Source organism: Lepisma saccharinum, chromosome 5 (assembly GCF_977018435.1).
Source record: "Lepisma saccharinum chromosome 5, izLepSacc3.1, whole genome shotgun sequence".
NCBI classification, from domain to species: domain Eukaryota; kingdom Metazoa; phylum Arthropoda; class Insecta; order Zygentoma; family Lepismatidae; genus Lepisma; species Lepisma saccharinum.
In genome coordinates this window covers 24,306,081-24,322,528 of record NC_139233.1, presented here as the reverse complement: position 1 = coordinate 24,322,528, position 16,448 = coordinate 24,306,081, and the positions used below count along the sequence as shown (strand labels likewise).

At 36.6% G+C, this 16,448-nt stretch overlaps 2 protein-coding genes across 2 annotated transcripts in view; one reads left to right on the top strand and one right to left on the bottom strand.

The window, feature by feature from the left end:
* Positions 1 to 4,190, top strand: part of LOC145988258 (alpha-tocopherol transfer protein-like) — a 34,276-nt gene extending 30,086 nt beyond the window's left edge. Inside the window, exons 7-8 of the mRNA XM_083123124.1 lie at positions 1,190 to 1,283; positions 2,343 to 4,190. Of these exons, the coding sequence (XP_082979250.1) occupies positions 1,190 to 1,283; positions 2,343 to 2,533 (285 nt within the window). The 3' untranslated portion in view covers positions 2,534 to 4,190. The remainder of the gene's footprint in view (positions 1 to 1,189; positions 1,284 to 2,342) is intronic.
* Positions 4,191 to 4,520: 330 nt separating this feature from the next.
* Pbp95 (proximal sequence element A Pbp95) overlaps positions 4,521 to 16,448 on the bottom strand; it is a 72,846-nt gene continuing 60,918 nt past the window's right edge. Inside the window, exon 13 of the mRNA XM_083122305.1 lies at positions 4,521 to 6,107. Within this exon, the coding sequence (XP_082978431.1) occupies positions 5,798 to 6,107 (310 nt within the window). The 3' untranslated portion in view covers positions 4,521 to 5,797. The remainder of the gene's footprint in view (positions 6,108 to 16,448) is intronic.

Sequence of the window (16,448 nt, the reverse complement as noted above, 5' to 3'; positions counted from 1 at the left end):
CCCAACCAGCCAACACCTCTGTTCGCAAAAGATGGGAGAGGGCCTATATATCGGCCATGAGTGCAACCACTCCACCTGGCCTGAACAAGGCCACCCAGTAATGCCCACCCTCACCCACCCTCCCGCCCTCCCTCCCAACTCATCCTCCCCACTCACAGTTTACGACAAGCCTGGTGACGAAACAGTGTTTTTTTCGTTCTACGCACCGCTTCTTCTTCAATGGGGACCTGGCAACTCTGCAGGACCCCAACTTCCGGTTCCGTCTTCTGTTTCTTCTCACACCGATGATGCTATAAATTAGCGAAAATTTTGAATTTTTCTACTGTCCGGTGAGTGTTTCCTTTTACCTTATTTGATTTTTACTTAGCCCTTTTGGCCCTCCTTGCTTTTATCCATTATATATATATGTTATATATATATATATAGCATATATAATGGATAAAAGCAAGGAGGGCCAAAAGGGCTAAGTAAAAATCAAATAAGGTAAAAGGAAACACTCACCGGACAGTAGAAAAATTCAAAATTTTCGCTAATTTATAGCATCATCGGTGTGAGAAGAAACAGAAGACGGAACCGGAAGTTGGGGTATATATATATAAACACATAATGTTTATAAGTGAGTGAACTGAATTGTTTAAATTTTCATTTAATATATATATATATACAATATTTAGAGGCAGTACATTACAAGCTTTTTGTAAAAATAAGTTTTCTTACATTATGTTCATGAAAATGAACATTTTTCATGCATGTTTGTGTAGCCATAGTTAACTCGGGATAATAAAACAGGTTTCTTACACATAGATATTCTATCTTCTTAACTATATTTCAGGTAAAATATGATTTCTTAAACGAGCATAAAATAGAGAACAAAGAAACAGGATTTGGGACCGAATTTTGAAAATTAATTTATAAGACAAGCAGCTAATCTTCATCAAAACTCAGACATTCATCTCTAGAGCTAAGAAGAGGCACTTGAAACCCTTCTAAATCAGTCCTCATACATGCAAATTAACTCTACATGACTGAAATGCTCTCGCACACCGCAAGGAATCAAAAAAGTGGCATTATAAGCCAGCAAATACGGTACTTAATTTTTTGTTTATACTCCTAAAGTATATCCCAGTATCTTATTGTAATGTTATATAATATTATATTACTGCATCACAGTCTAATTTTCTTCCAACAGATATACACCAGTCTTGAGGAGGCACAAAAGAACATTGATCAGAAACTCCTACCCAAGGAGTACGGAGGAGAAATACCAATGGCTGATATGATAGGTAATCAGACTTAAATAAATTTAAAATTATAACGTAATTACTTTGTACCTCAGTGAAATAAGAAATTAAATTTGGTAGATGGCAGAAACAAAGCACAGCATCTTTACCACTGATGATTTCAGATATAAAAATATAGTTACCATAATCTTTCTCTTTAACTCAACATTAAGGACTTTTTTCCTAGAAATTATACTATTACCAAAACATAATTCCAATTAAACTGGAAAATATAAACTATTAATTTATAACAATTTCTCTGAGGATTATCTCGATAATGTTTCTCCATTCTGATGGTGGATTTTCGGTTGCTTTTATGTACGGAATCCAACACTATAACACAGTTACAAGCAATAGTTAATTTTTCGAGAAATGGTAACTGTATGTATGTACTTCTTGAAATAAGTAAGTAATTGGGCTTTAGCTACTTCTTGCAGGCCACAAATAACAATATTATTCTGTGCATTTCCAAATTAACATTATGATTTGCTACAAATTAGAAGAAATAAAATGTTAATATACACATTACATTCATAACCATTCATTATGCAGTGATCTATTTGGTAGGGAGTCTGATTGCTGTGCAGGAGACATGGGTTTTATTCTCACAGTGGGAATTTTCCCAGCAACTGGTCTCTAATAAATGGATATGCAGAGGCAACTCTAAGGAATAAAGGCAGCTGTACCATGGTGTTGATCACATCACCGCCACATCTTAGCATATTGAAGGGGTAGTTTTACTTTTTTACCAGTAAATGTTTTGTGTAGCATTTTTCGAGTATAAGGTATTCGAAAATATGAGGTTTCTTATAATTTAATGAAAATTAATGTCAATTTTAGCAGGTTCCATACACACAGTGAAAAATGAAGAGCTCAATTGCAGTTCATGCATGCAACATGTTCTACGAATTATATCTCAGGAATAAAGTAATTGTACAAATAACTTTGTTACATTTACTTTAAAAAGTAACTGAGTTATTTTTCAAGTGACCAAACACCGTTTCTAGTCACATAATGATTTCATGCATATTCTCTAAATCTTACGAACAATTTCCCTTGCAGAACTGTGGAAGAAGGAGTTGTGGGCTAATCGAGACCTCTTATTATCACATGACAAAATGAAGGTGAGAGAAGAACTTTTTAGTGCCCAAGCAAGAGAAGGAGCAGTGTCAGCATTGAAAAAAGGAGGCTGCGGTATGAGCAACGACGTCATCGGACTCACAGGAAGTTTCCGCAAGTTGGAAGTTGATTAGGAATCAAAGTTAATCGAGGATATCTTTTCAGACAATGTGAGATCTTCAAAAAGAAGAATGAATGAAAGCATATAGATATGTTGTACATTGCAGAGATAAACTATCTGATATAAAGTGACTACAATTGCAAGATGAGAACTAAAGTTCTAGAGTTGTGATTAACAATGGTGGCAATATAGCAAAGCACTGGTTTCAAGTTAATATCATTCAAGAGCCAACGTATATTGAAGGACACACAAACGATATGCATAATTCCACCCAGCATTTTGATGGAGACCAAATATACTGGAAATTATGTAAATTGTACAATGCTTATTTACTCTCCACAGAAAAGTAGATTTCCCGCTAAATTATGTAATTTTTATTTTGTATTATCTCAACTAGACTGATGTGATAATAGTTGAATTGGATATTTCAATTGCTACAAAATTTAAATTTTGCTGTTAAATGGCAATTGGTATTGGTTTTTAGGCATCACTTTCGCCTAATATGATTTTTTAAAATATAAAACTAGAGTAACTTTCTTTTCACTGGCAATGCTACAAAAACCGAGATCTTAAAACATGTCTATTCTGCAATTTTTTGCACTAAATTGCAGGCTATTTGTAGATATTATATCAGATCAGTAAAATTACTGGTAATTTTAGATAAACTGATACACCATTATGTCTGGACCAGAAGACTGATATGGGGTCAGTTAATCTGTTCTATCCTACGAAAAAATAATGCAAAGTATGTTTGTTTACATTAGTGTTTATATAACATTGCACAATTACACAGACCATCTGTTTGACATAGATATCTAGGCTCAAATGCAGATAAAGCATGGATAAAGTTGTTTGTTCCCTCCTCCATTTCATCAGTTCATCCCATCATCACTATGAACCTTTGAAAATAGTTTAAACAAACTTTGTAGACTATATGTAGAAACATTTTCTAGCTAAAAAATAATTGCTTCTGCATACTAAAAATCTCATTATACTGATAATAGAGATGTTTGCTATGCAAGATAATGAAGGAAAATAATACAAAAAAATTGGAAAATCGAATTCAGTTGTGCTTCACCTTTACACAACTTCAGCTACATCTCAAATGGAAAGGGAGGATGTAATGAAAAAAAATGACACATGTAGCAATAATTAAAAATAGAGCCTAGGTTAAATTAGGGATTTTTGTCAGTTTTATGACAAGTTTAATTTTTTAAATAGTTCAGTAAGTGTCCAAACATTGAATAACTAAGTTAGTTTCAATAGCAGCATCAAATTACAGACTTGAAACGACAGATCTCTTGGCAAAATTTAATGATAACAGTTGAGTTTCCTTAATCTTCAATACTTCCCTACATATTACATAGGTTTGTACACAACACAAGAGGAACATGGTTGCCCTTTGTCATTAATGTTATAATATTTTAATATAAAATGTACATGACATTCCATTTTTTATCAATTTATTTCCTTATAGGTTTTACAACTTTATAATTTTCTTGCATGAAAGGATGGTAAATGCAATATTACTTGATTCATAAACTTTCTTGTGCTCAACTTAGCTTGGTAGTGTATTAGAATGTAAAAGAGAAATACAAAAAAATAATATTGATGTTAGTTGTGATATGTATGTGTACAAATTGTTATGTTAAAGGTAAAATCCTGTATTTACTCAGTGATTAAATATATATTTTTGTTTTTTCATACGCACATGAGTGTTTTTGATATTCCATTCCAAATAAAACATGGCTTCCCTGAAGGCGTAGTGGCAACGTCATCTCCTTATAATCAAGGGGTCCCAGGTTCGATACCCAGTAGAGGCACATGGCACAGTGGTTCAGATGACACTTTAAACTCTAGCTCCAGTCCCGATTAGAACTTAAAACATCAAACTAAAATATGGTTTTGTTTTGTATGCTAAAACTCAAACAATACCGTAAAATACAATTTAAGGTTTTCCACATTTTCCAAATAAGGGGAAAAAAAAAGCAATATGTAAATGAGAGTGCTGATGGTTTATTGACACAAGTTTGACAATTTAGTACAAAATGAACACAGTAAATTGGTTCACATATATTCCAGTCAGCCAAAGTATATATTTATTATGCAAACAATTCAAAACAAAACATTATGCTGCTTCTAATTTTAAATATAACACCAATAAAATCTGATATACTAACTTCAGTATGCTCAAAACATTAGAAAAAAATAATACTTATGCACTTTGCACTGTAATGGACAGTTTTAACTTATGCCTATTAGCACAGGATTAATTAATGGAAAATAAGACACATTTACCAAAATTCTCACCATATTATGCAAAACTATTATAGAACTTTGAGTAAAGGCCGGTATTATCTTCAATACACTTTTTTCCATTACATTATGCACATATTTGTTTTCTTGTTTATGCTACATGTATACAGATATATAATCAACTAAATACAGTAGATAACACAAGATCTAAAAAATAGCAGAAACTTGTTAGACTGTTTTTTGGCATTAGTTGGTTTGAATCCTTACATTCACAATGAAATATACAAGATTATGCACTGAGGAGAGTTACACTCAAATAATAAAAAAAATCCTCACAGCTAATACTGGACTCTCAACAATTGGAATGATGGTGTAACAATTATGCATGTAATGTAATTTTTTCTATAATATAGTACTAAGTATTATTAGAAATAAGGTGAGCACTAGCATCCTTCTAAGACAGACCACATACATTTTTCTTTGGCAAAATAAATAGTAGACTAACCTTAACATACTGTAATAATTTTTTCCCTTACAATTTTTTTTGTAAGGGAAATGGAGGAGGAGGAGGGGAGGCAAAAATCCAGTTGTGGAAATTCTGTCACACATACACTCTCTCAACAACTCTTACTTAAATGACTTAGTATGTTAAACAATTTCAATACTTGCCTGTAACACGAAACACGCAAAAACAAAAAAAAAAAAAATTTTGAGGTACAATATTCTGCAATAAAAAATTCTGAATAAGTTACATTTTAAGCTTGCATTTTTAACACTAAAATCATTGCAATTTTTTGACTGTGTAAGGTGATAACCTGAAGAAAAAAATATTAACATGTCCAATAAGTGTAAATTACTTATTGCAAATGTTAATACAATTATGATGGCATTGTATAAATTACACATTATCAAAATTGTAAACTACTCACATTCATTCATGCAGATCTTGAGTCTCTAACGAAAGTCTCTCTCTCTCTCCCTTTTACGACATTTTTGTACTTCTAGTCATGAGTTACTCGCGTTAGCTGCTTATGCTTACCATGTCATCCTCAATATCTAAATACAATTCCTGTGTGTTTTCTCGGATGAAGGAATCATCGTCGGAGGCCCCCGTGCTCTCTTGATTGAATGTTTTGGCACTTGTCGCACTTCTACTTGACAACCTAGTGATCTTTTTCTCGCTTAAGGCAGTCGCTGCATACTGGCCAGATCTCACGTATTTTCTCTTCTTTCTCGGTGGCTCCTCTGAGATTTCTCCATTTTGCAGTTGCTGTGCTTTTTGTCTCTTCCACCTTTCTCGCATTGCCTTCTTCTTCACCAGTGATGTTGTCCTGAAATAGATGTAGTGTAGATGATTAGAGGATGCTTCATAGGTGCTAAGTGGTGGCGTATTCTCCAGGTTACAGTGTTTAGTACTGGTAAACCAAGTTTTCTCGTGTATTTTTCATAGTTTTAACAAAAGTAATGAGCAATCCTGCACACAAAATATCATCGTAAGTGATATCTTGAAGTTATATTTTTTAAATATTTGACTCGTGATTGACGTACTACTGCATTTCAGACGTGAATCATTTGGTTATGAACATAATTGAAACTTGAATTTGAAGAAAAGTTAGGATCCAAGATGGCGTCTGGAAGATAGCTGAAGTGGGACATGTTAAAAAATAAGGAAAAAGTGGTCTGGGAATGAAAGTAGGGCATACAGAATGGAAATGTTGGCACAAAAAGGAGATGCATAATTCATAATCTGGTATGTCAGTGAAAACACAACACAGATTTGGTTTGTATATGCATCGCTTTGCGAGGATATGAAAAGACTGTGACTGAACAGAAACGGATGTGTTCAGGATGGCTGGATGTCCAATTGGTGTAAGGATGTAAAAGCCATGCTTATCCAACCTATCTTTATGAATATTAGGGTGACCCTTAGTTAAATATTTATTTAATTATTTAATAATTTAATTTAAATATTAATTACATTAAATATTTTTAATCTCCCAACTCTCAACTTTGTTCCAATCCTTGTAAAAGTACTATGCATAAAATTTCAGTTTAATCAGTTAATATTAAAGTGGCCCACAAAGTCCCTAAAGTTTAAAGTTTAACCAAATCAATATTTCTTTATATTAAACTGCTTTCATCTTCTTGATCATGTCTTTTCCCTGAAAGAAGTACAGAATCATTGAAAGAGAATTTCATTTGCAATAAAAATCGTTCTGGAAGGTTATAGAATTTGTCACAAGGTTCTAGAAGTATCTATAAAGTTTCGTGGCCTTTATATAGATAGCGCCAGTGTCACTCAACAACTCTCAGTCAGTTCAATTGAGGTCTTTTAGAGCCAATAAGTCAGTTTTCTAAGTTCAGACACAGGTTTCAAGTTACAATCGGTATATTTGATAAATTTTAATGAGTTCTCATACAACCACCAGAAAATACAATGTTCACGGAAATAATTCAGGGAACGGAGACAAGCAGAAATTAAGGGAAAATTCAACCAGCAGGTTCCAACACTTTGGTGTTACACTGGGATAGCAAACTGCATCCAAATTTATCTTGCATAAAAATAGGTTCATATATTAGCCATAATTGTTACTTCTCACAGCAAAGAACAATTATTAGGTATATCTGAAATTCCAACATCTTCACAAGATCAAGCTGTAGCTATTTACCACGCAGTGGAAAATGGGGCATAGAAGAAAAAGTATAGGCATTTTGTTTTGATACAATCGTTAGCAACACTGGCCGAATAAGTGTAATAATAATAATAATAATCTTGACAAATGTTTGATCTTGATTTACTCTACCTTCTGTGTTGACATCCCATTTTCAAATTAGACTTAAAAAGTAGTTCTGATGCAGAAATGGGTGCAACTTCCAGACCAGATGTGAATTTGCTTAAAAGATTTAGGGAAACCTGGTCAATCATAGATAACAAGCAGTACGGTAGTGGGATAGAGCATGTCACCGAAGATATCTGTGTCAGTATGCTGGAATGTCTAAATGAACAGTTATGTCAGAAACAGCATAGAGATCATTACCACAAATTATTAGTATTTATTATATTTTTCTGGGGTTGTCCCCCAAAAGGAGTCTCATTTTGCATTTTTGGAGCTTTGAGCTACGCTTGCTGTATGGCAAAGGCTATTTATGACTATAATAATAATAATAATAAATAACCCATGGCTCTACAGCCCTGGAAGGGCCTTGGCATATCTCCCTACTGCCAGTCTCCCTTCCACGATCCTGCTAGAGGTGTCGAGTTCTTCAACCGGTAATGGTGTGACATGAGGTCAGCACGTTGAACCGTCAGCCGTTGTAGGAGATTTCCTAAACCAGGTTACGTTACTTACTCGTACCTCCCCAATTTCCTCATGATGGTGGATTGCCACCGGTCCTATACAGAGGACGAAAACCCAGACACTGAACCCAGGCAGACTCAAACCATATGCAGTCAGAGTCCATAAGCACAGCACAGCATCTTAAACCGCACGGACATGGGAGGATGATTATAAAATATATTTATTCCAAGATCAATTTAAACAGAACAAAAAAGAGAACGATTCATACTCGTGAATATACATTCATCTTATCAGATTCTTTTTACAATTGTGGTTCCTAGCACCGCTGGCTGTGAAAGATTACATTCTTTTATTCAAATTAATCTAGCATAAGGCACTAGGTCCAGAAATTAGTAATGCTGCCGTGAAAAAAATTGCAAACCATTCATGGTATCCCTCACCCGAATCTGCGCCAATTGCATTCTTTGATAATGAAGTTCCACTAGGCATTAAGCAACAGATGGTTACTGCAAAGATGACTACAGAAGATAGCGATGCAGAAAATAAAATTAAACGATACATTGTTGGAAGTGAAGACCTCAACCATTTGAAAGAAAAACACTTCTATGATTTTATTTCTGATGGTTCTCAAAATTTTCAATCCATACAAATTTTCTACAGAACTGCCCATCCACTTGGAAAGATGATGTCAACTTCCAACATGGGTTGGAAACACTGAAAAACATTGTAGTAGTTTATGACATGGCAGAGACAGGAGTGAAGCTAATTCAAGACTATCAGAACATCCTGGCCAAGAATGAAAAACAAAAGCAATAAATTGTTCAGATGGTTATAAAACACAGAAAAAATTACCCACAGGCTACCAAAACTGACCTATTGAAGCAGTAAAATCTAGTATATTTTAATTGATATTGGCTAAATTTTCTTGTACATAATAATCCATTGCGCAACAGCCCATGAAGGGCCTAGGCATACCTACCGACTGCCGATCTCCCTCCCACGCTTTCCTTCGTCACCTCTAAGCGTGGAGATCTTCAACCAGTATTGGAATAGTCGGGGGGTCAGCCCGACGTATCCCCAGCCGTTATAGTAGGTCTTCTCGACTGGTCTTGTACATAACTGTATGCAAAAAACAGTTGTATATAAAATTGTCTTTCGATTATGCTTGACTATTATTATGGTAAAATATTGAAATTTTAATGCCTTTGGGGGTCACCTTAAAATAGTGCAATTGAGCTCAAATTTTGCAAGGCATACCTTTTTATATATTGGAACAAGATTAGGGGTTGGAAGCAGAGAATTTCAAAAGTTGAAAAATAAGGGCCACCCTAATGTATATATATACAGGGTGTAACATAAATATATGTCAATACTTGGGGAACACATTCCTCACATGGAGACGACGAAATAATGTTATATGAACATGGGTCAGGAAATGCATCATTGACGCGTTAGAGGGCATTTTCGAAAACGCTGCACACTGTGTATGAGGCGAAAGCGGTGGTGTGGAATGTCAAAAAAGCTGTCAGATGCTACATACCCCCACATCTGAACTGGCAGTAAACATGGTGGGAGACATTGGTGTTGACACCAGGTGAAATTCGAGAAACACGTCGTAGTCAGGAAACGCTTTATTGACACGTTATAGTTCGTATGCTACTACATCATACAACACCCCATACCAGAACACGCAGTACGCATGTTATGTGCTACGTGCATAGTTTCATAAAATCACGAGTAACTTGGTGATTCGATTCATCCTCACAGAAGATAAATTGAAATGTTATAACAAAGTTTTTCAGGAACTAATGGAAAATGATTCAAGTAACTGTAGTTTGTTGTGTTGATTTCAACTTAAGACCTTTACTAACTTATGAAAAGTACTTATTAAACCAATGGCTCCATCCAACGAAGTCTATACAAACATCATAAATCAATGCATGAGTGATAGTTCTGAATTTTGATCAAATACATGCACATGCACAGTGCGGCAATTTGAAATCGATCTTCTCCACCTGCCTCAGTGCTTCCACTAGACAATATATAAATGATGCAGCGAGGTCCAGAGCTCAGTCAACTGCCAGATGCCGACTACGAAAGACCTGGTTCCCAGATGTAATCTGGACACTCCCCCAACCAGGTTCCAATAGCCAAGCAGCTAGAAGGAAGGAAGGAGGAAAAGAAGAGAAGCATATAACCTAACTACCAGGACTGCCCAATACGAGCTTGGACGGTTTCACTTAGGTCGTGGCAGCCTAAGCTCAAGTCTCCTGGGTGCTCCCGGACCTATCCTTTGTACCTCACCGTCTCTTGCTACTGCCTGGACATACCAACGGACCTGTCCATTCCCTTGCAGTAGTCCAAGTGACCACGTGGCATCCTTTGTTCCCAACACCTTTGCGATTCCGTGGGTCCCCCGGCCCGTCCCTCGTGATTGCTTGGGTGACTCCCACGGGCTCACGCCCGTCCCACGTAATTGACTTGGGCACTTTCGCACGTTGTCCCCAGTCGGTGCGGCACATGACTACTACAAAGCTTACACACATTACACACACTAATTGATGCCCTAAATTAAATAAGGTCCCTAACAACCCCCAGGCACCTCACTGCGAGGAACAAATGAATGGTCCCTGTCTCCCCTTATCTTTTGGACCTTCGGAGCAGTAATGACATCAGGTGTGTGTGTGCTAAACAGGTAATTTACAGGTGTGAGTAATAAAGTTTTACTGGTTGACCTTTTCCTTTCTTTGCTAAACCCCGCAAGCCATGAGATACTTTGAGTACATGTCTACGGATGGTTACTAGCTAGCGTATATGGGTACACTTTTGCATCACCTACTGATGTAGTGTGCAGTGTGTAGCATGCTGTTGGAATGTTGCAATTGGGACTGATTTCTTTTCTCAGTAGGTGGTGCCACTGTGCAAGCATTCTGTGGTGCGAACAAGTGAGGAGTATCGCACGAATAGTCAATGCAGAGCTTGTTGATCTTTAGCGACATTGTTGCGTGTGGGCACGTGTCGTGAAAGTGCATCGTGATTTCAACATGGAACAAAAACCAAACATCATGTTTTGTGCACACACGGGTAAAACTGCTACGGAAACATTTCACATGTTGCAGCAGGTGTATGGAAACAATCGTTTATCCCATACACATGTATCTGAATGGCACAAGCGTTTCAGTGAAGAACGGGAGCCAATTGAAGCATCCAGGTGCAGCAAGGATGGTGAGAACACAGAAATTGGTTGAGAAAGTGAGGACAATCATTACTGAAGACTGTCACTGCTGCATTTTATCTTGAGGTACTGAAACATTTGTGCAAAGAATAACACATTTGAGCCTCAAGTATCGGGTTGATGGCAGCTGGCATCTGCTTCACGACAATTCCCCACGTCACAAGGCTCTGACTATGAAGGACTTCTTCGTCTTGACCTTCCTACTGGTCTCTCACCACCAGGCTTCCAAACAAGAATCCCGTAAACTCCTCTTTCCTCTCCCATTCGTGCCACATGGACTGCCCACCTAAGTCTTCTTGATTTAATCATTCTAATATCTGGACAATACAAACTATGTACTTCTTAATTATGTAACCTTCTCCACTCACCTGTCTCCTCATCCCTTTTAGGTTCAAATATTTTTCTAAGGATTTTATTTTCAATCTTAATTTATGTTCCTTTATTAATGTAAGGGACCAAGTTTCACATCCATACAATGCTACAGGCAAAATTACTGCTTTCTATTTAGGTCTAGGAATTAATTCGTGCGGTTGTTACGCACACATTGAAGCTGTAGTTCAAACACAAAATACATAAATACCTTAAGAAAAATATTGTCCATCGCGAGCCACCACTTTTGCCCATCTGTCAGGCAAGTTACGGATTCCGTGGCGAAAGAAGTCCTCATCCTTTGAAGCGATCCAGTCCGAGACCCATTTTTCGATATCTTCTGAAGAAGTGAACCGCTGTCCAATCAAATCGTTATTCATGCAATCGAACAAGTAGTAGTCCGAAGGAGCAACGTCTGGTGAATACGGCGGGTGGGGTAAAACTTCCCATCCGACATTTTCTAAATAGGTTTTGACCGGTTTTGCGACATGTGGGCGAGCGTTATCATGTTGAAAAATAAGTTTATCATGTCTGTTCTCCCATTCTGGTCGTTTCCTTTCCAGAGCTTGCTTCAAACGCATTAATTGTCATTGATAACGTTCTCCATTAATAGTTTCACCCGGTTGCAGCAGCTCATAGTACACCACACCTTTCATATCCCACCATATGCACAGCATAACCTTTGCACAGTGAATATCTCATTTCGGTTGTGATGGACCTGGTTCACCTGGCTTCACCCAGGCCTTTTTTCGTTTCGGGTTCTCGTAATGGATCCACTTCTCATCGCCAGTAACAATGCGATGCAAAAACCACTTTCTTTTCTGTCTTTGAAGCAGCAATTTGCAAATGGTTTTTCGTCTTTCAACGTCTCTGTCTTTCAATTCATGTGGAACCCAATGTGATATCTTTTGAATCATTCCCATGGCTTTGAGGCATTTGGAAACTGTTGTTTGATCAACGCCTAATGCTTCTGCAAGTTCTTCCTGCGTTTGACACGAATCCTGATCGAGCAATGCTCTCAATTCTTCTTCTTCAAATTTTTTTGGCTGTCCAGGTCGCTCTTGGTCTTCCAGGCCGAAATCACCACTTCTAAACCGTGCAAACCACTTCTGACACGTTCGCTCAGCAAGCGCATGGTCACCATACACTTCCACCAAAATACGATGACTTTTGGTAGCACTTTTCTGCATGTTAAAGTAATGAAGTAGAACACCCCGCAAAAACACTTTATCTGGCATGAACTGCGCCATGTTCAGTTGACTACAAAATGCTGTTGTTGACGCGTCAATCAACTGCCCTATACTACGAACAATGCTTGCTGACAGGAGTTTTCAACGCATGTGTGGCTACACTGAACTGTGGGACGATACGCTCGTTACGCCATCTCTTGTCCAGGTGCACGAATTAATTCCTAGACCAAATATATTTTAACTTTTAGTTTCTTAGATATTATACGAGAAGATAAAAGTTTATGAAGAGAAAAGTAACATGCATTTACTGAATTAAGGCTGCTTTTTATTTCCTGTCTAATATTAGTATTACTCCTAAGTAATTGAATTTGGAAACTGGTTCAAACGAGTTGTTATCAATAATTGAACGAGTTGTTATCAATAATTAGATTTTGATTATTACTTAACACTTGGTTTCGGCCTGTGAGCATATATTTAGTCCTTGCTAACTTCCAAACCTATCTCTTTAGCTGCTTTCAAAAATACTTTAGCATTATTCTTAATTGTATTTACATCATCCCCTAGTAAGTATACATCATCTGCATATGCTAACAACTGAGTCAAACCGTTTAATTTTAGTCCTTCATTAGATTCTTTTACCTTCCTACAGCATATTCTAAGGCAAAATTAAAAGCATCCTAAACAACAGAATAAAATATGCTCTTGCATTAATAAAAATTTGGCCTTATTTAAAGTACATTGCGTGTTTACAAATAAACTTAAGAGTGCAACACTACAACTCTTATCTGGTTATTGACTTGCTTGTGGGTTTTGTGGGTGGAGTATTGCTAGAGGCATGCATATTTCGTTTTTGCCGAAAACACGAAATGTGAAATAACACATTGTAGTGTTAATTTTTCATGTTTGTGAAAGGTGTGGGGTGCCTTTTCCCACCCTGTTTTGTCACGAAATAATGAGAAATGAACTGCAAAATGCGAAATAGACTCTTAAACACAACATTTAGAGTTTATTTACTGACGTGACACTTTGTGAAGTCAGAATTATCCTGAGAGTTATGCAATTCACGGAAAATTTATTAATTCTGCTGTAAATATTTGAAAAGAAAAAAATTGACCCTTTTATACAGGAATAAACTTCATACTCTGGTTACTACGTACATATGCTATTACAAGCGGTATGTTTATTTTGTGTAGTAAGTGCAGTTTTTAAATCAAATTTGGGATATATTCACATTTTTAAAACCAAAATGTCATTTTATATACCGCTGTTTCACCGCTATAACAGCGAAATTTTATTTTATTTACCGCTTTTGAAACCGAAATTGACTGTTTTTGTACAGAAATTTTGCTTTTTTATTTACGAAAAATATGTGCCTCTAAGTATTTCATGTACTAATCAATGTTCTCTTTCATAAAATACTACTATTTTATGAAGTTATGAACTTTGTATCTTGCAGTACTTCACAGTGATCCTTGTACCCCTGCTCACACCTATAGGTAACACGCATGCTGCGTTACATGCCGTGTTGGCATTTGTATACACAAATCTTAATCCTCAACACCAAACCCTTTTTATTGGTTCTCATATAGTTGTTTGATGACTCTGTTGATACTGAGATGTAGACCTCAGGGACGGCGACAGGGGTGGGCACGGGTGGGCAAGCGCCCACCCAAAAATTCCTGTGCCCACCCGATTGCCCACCCAATCAAATTCAATAAGTACATATACTCGGGGATATATGAATGATTAAATATTTAAGTGTAACCTGGTGTTCATAACATGTATATTTTACTTGTGAATATTATCTATGCTGGAAATGTTCACATATTATCAACCCATAAAAAGCCACTTTTGTCATTGTTGAAACAAAAATTGTGATGAAATGAATACTTCTATGTTTAAAAGCAGCTAGTAGGCTTAGGAGGCTCAAAATTATGCAGGGTATGATCAAGATTAGATCAGAATTGCGGGTGAACTTGAGGGCTGCAGCTCCGGGCCTCCACTACGTATAGCCTATATATTCCGACCCGGCTATGGTTAAAATAATCTCCAAATAAACAAATCTAAACATCATCTTAGCGTTACTTCCACCAGCAACACAATAAATTATTTCGACTTTTAATTAATATTAGAATAATTTAATCAAGAAGACTTAGTTAGATGGGCAGGCCATGTGACAGGAATGGCAGAGGAAAGAATAGTTTACAGGATTCTTGTTGGGAAACCTGATGGTAAGGGATCAGTAGGAAGGCTAAGACGAGGATGGAGGGATAACGTTGAGATGGACCTATAATAAATCGGTAAGGATGGGAAAGATTGGATTGATCTTGCCCAGGATAGGGACAGATGATGGAAGGCTTGTGTTGCTGCAGCCATAAACCTTCGGGTTTAAGTATACTATAGAGCAGGCATGTCCAACGCGTCGATCGCGATTGACCGGTCGATCGCGGGGCGTTTTGTTGGTCGATCGCAGTTATCTATTGTAATTATACCAATATACGTTATTTGAATTCAAATTCTATAATGTATAGTGGCTGAGTAGGTACAAATTTTTGCAAAGATGAAAGATTAATAGTAGCTCACTGCCTGTTGTGAAAATAAAAAGTAGATCACTGCTTGATTGAAGTTGGACATGCCTGCTATAGAGTATAATATAATTTTAATTAGCTCTGCATTGAAATTCCAGAAGTGTCCCTTTTTTCATTACAATTTTTATATATCTGTCATCAAATATCAATATGGTATATGAAATATCAACTTTATATTCGTTCTACTAATAAGAAGGAATCACAACAATCACTACAATACCGAAGTGAATAAATTTTAATAAATCAGTTATATATGGAAAAAGCTACAGAATTATTCAATTGCTAATGAGTGGCTTATCCTATTTAGAAATCCTCGTTCCACACATAAATTCTGTCACATGAATCAGCCGAAAATGTCAACAGAATCTGTAGATGCAGCTGAAGTAAAGAAAAACGTTATGTCACGAAGTATATAGAAGACGATTTTGTTAGTTTGTTTCTAAGCCCACTTTCATGCTCAGATAGGCTAATCGGTACTAAACCTACAGTTTAACGTGTAGTCCGAATCAGTGTGCATTGTGCTTCCACCAGAGGAGAGGGGAGTCAAACACAGGACCTCTTCATTATAATGCGACAGCGTTATGCCATTGGGGAAAAATATACAGAAAGAACTCGCACCAAACGTGGCATTTTATCACCACAGAAGATGCGTCTATTTTAAGAGGGTGATTGCCTGAGACAAATATTTGAGACTTTCGGAAAACAACGTCATTGTTCACGGAATTAGCTGCCTTGATCCACTAATGAAACGCTGTGCGATTGAAATTACTACCGCAACTTTCTAAGAGGTATAAACTAATGAAACTCCATATTTGGAAGAGTAAGTTCTGGTTGATTTGTTTTATTGTAAGTCATTTTTCTGCTAATTTTAATAATGACGATGTTATAAGGTTCAATGGTGATTAGGTGAAAGTAACGAAGGGGCGAAAACAAACACACGCTGACACTCAAAATACAGACCCTCATATATTATTACTTTGACAGTGGTTCC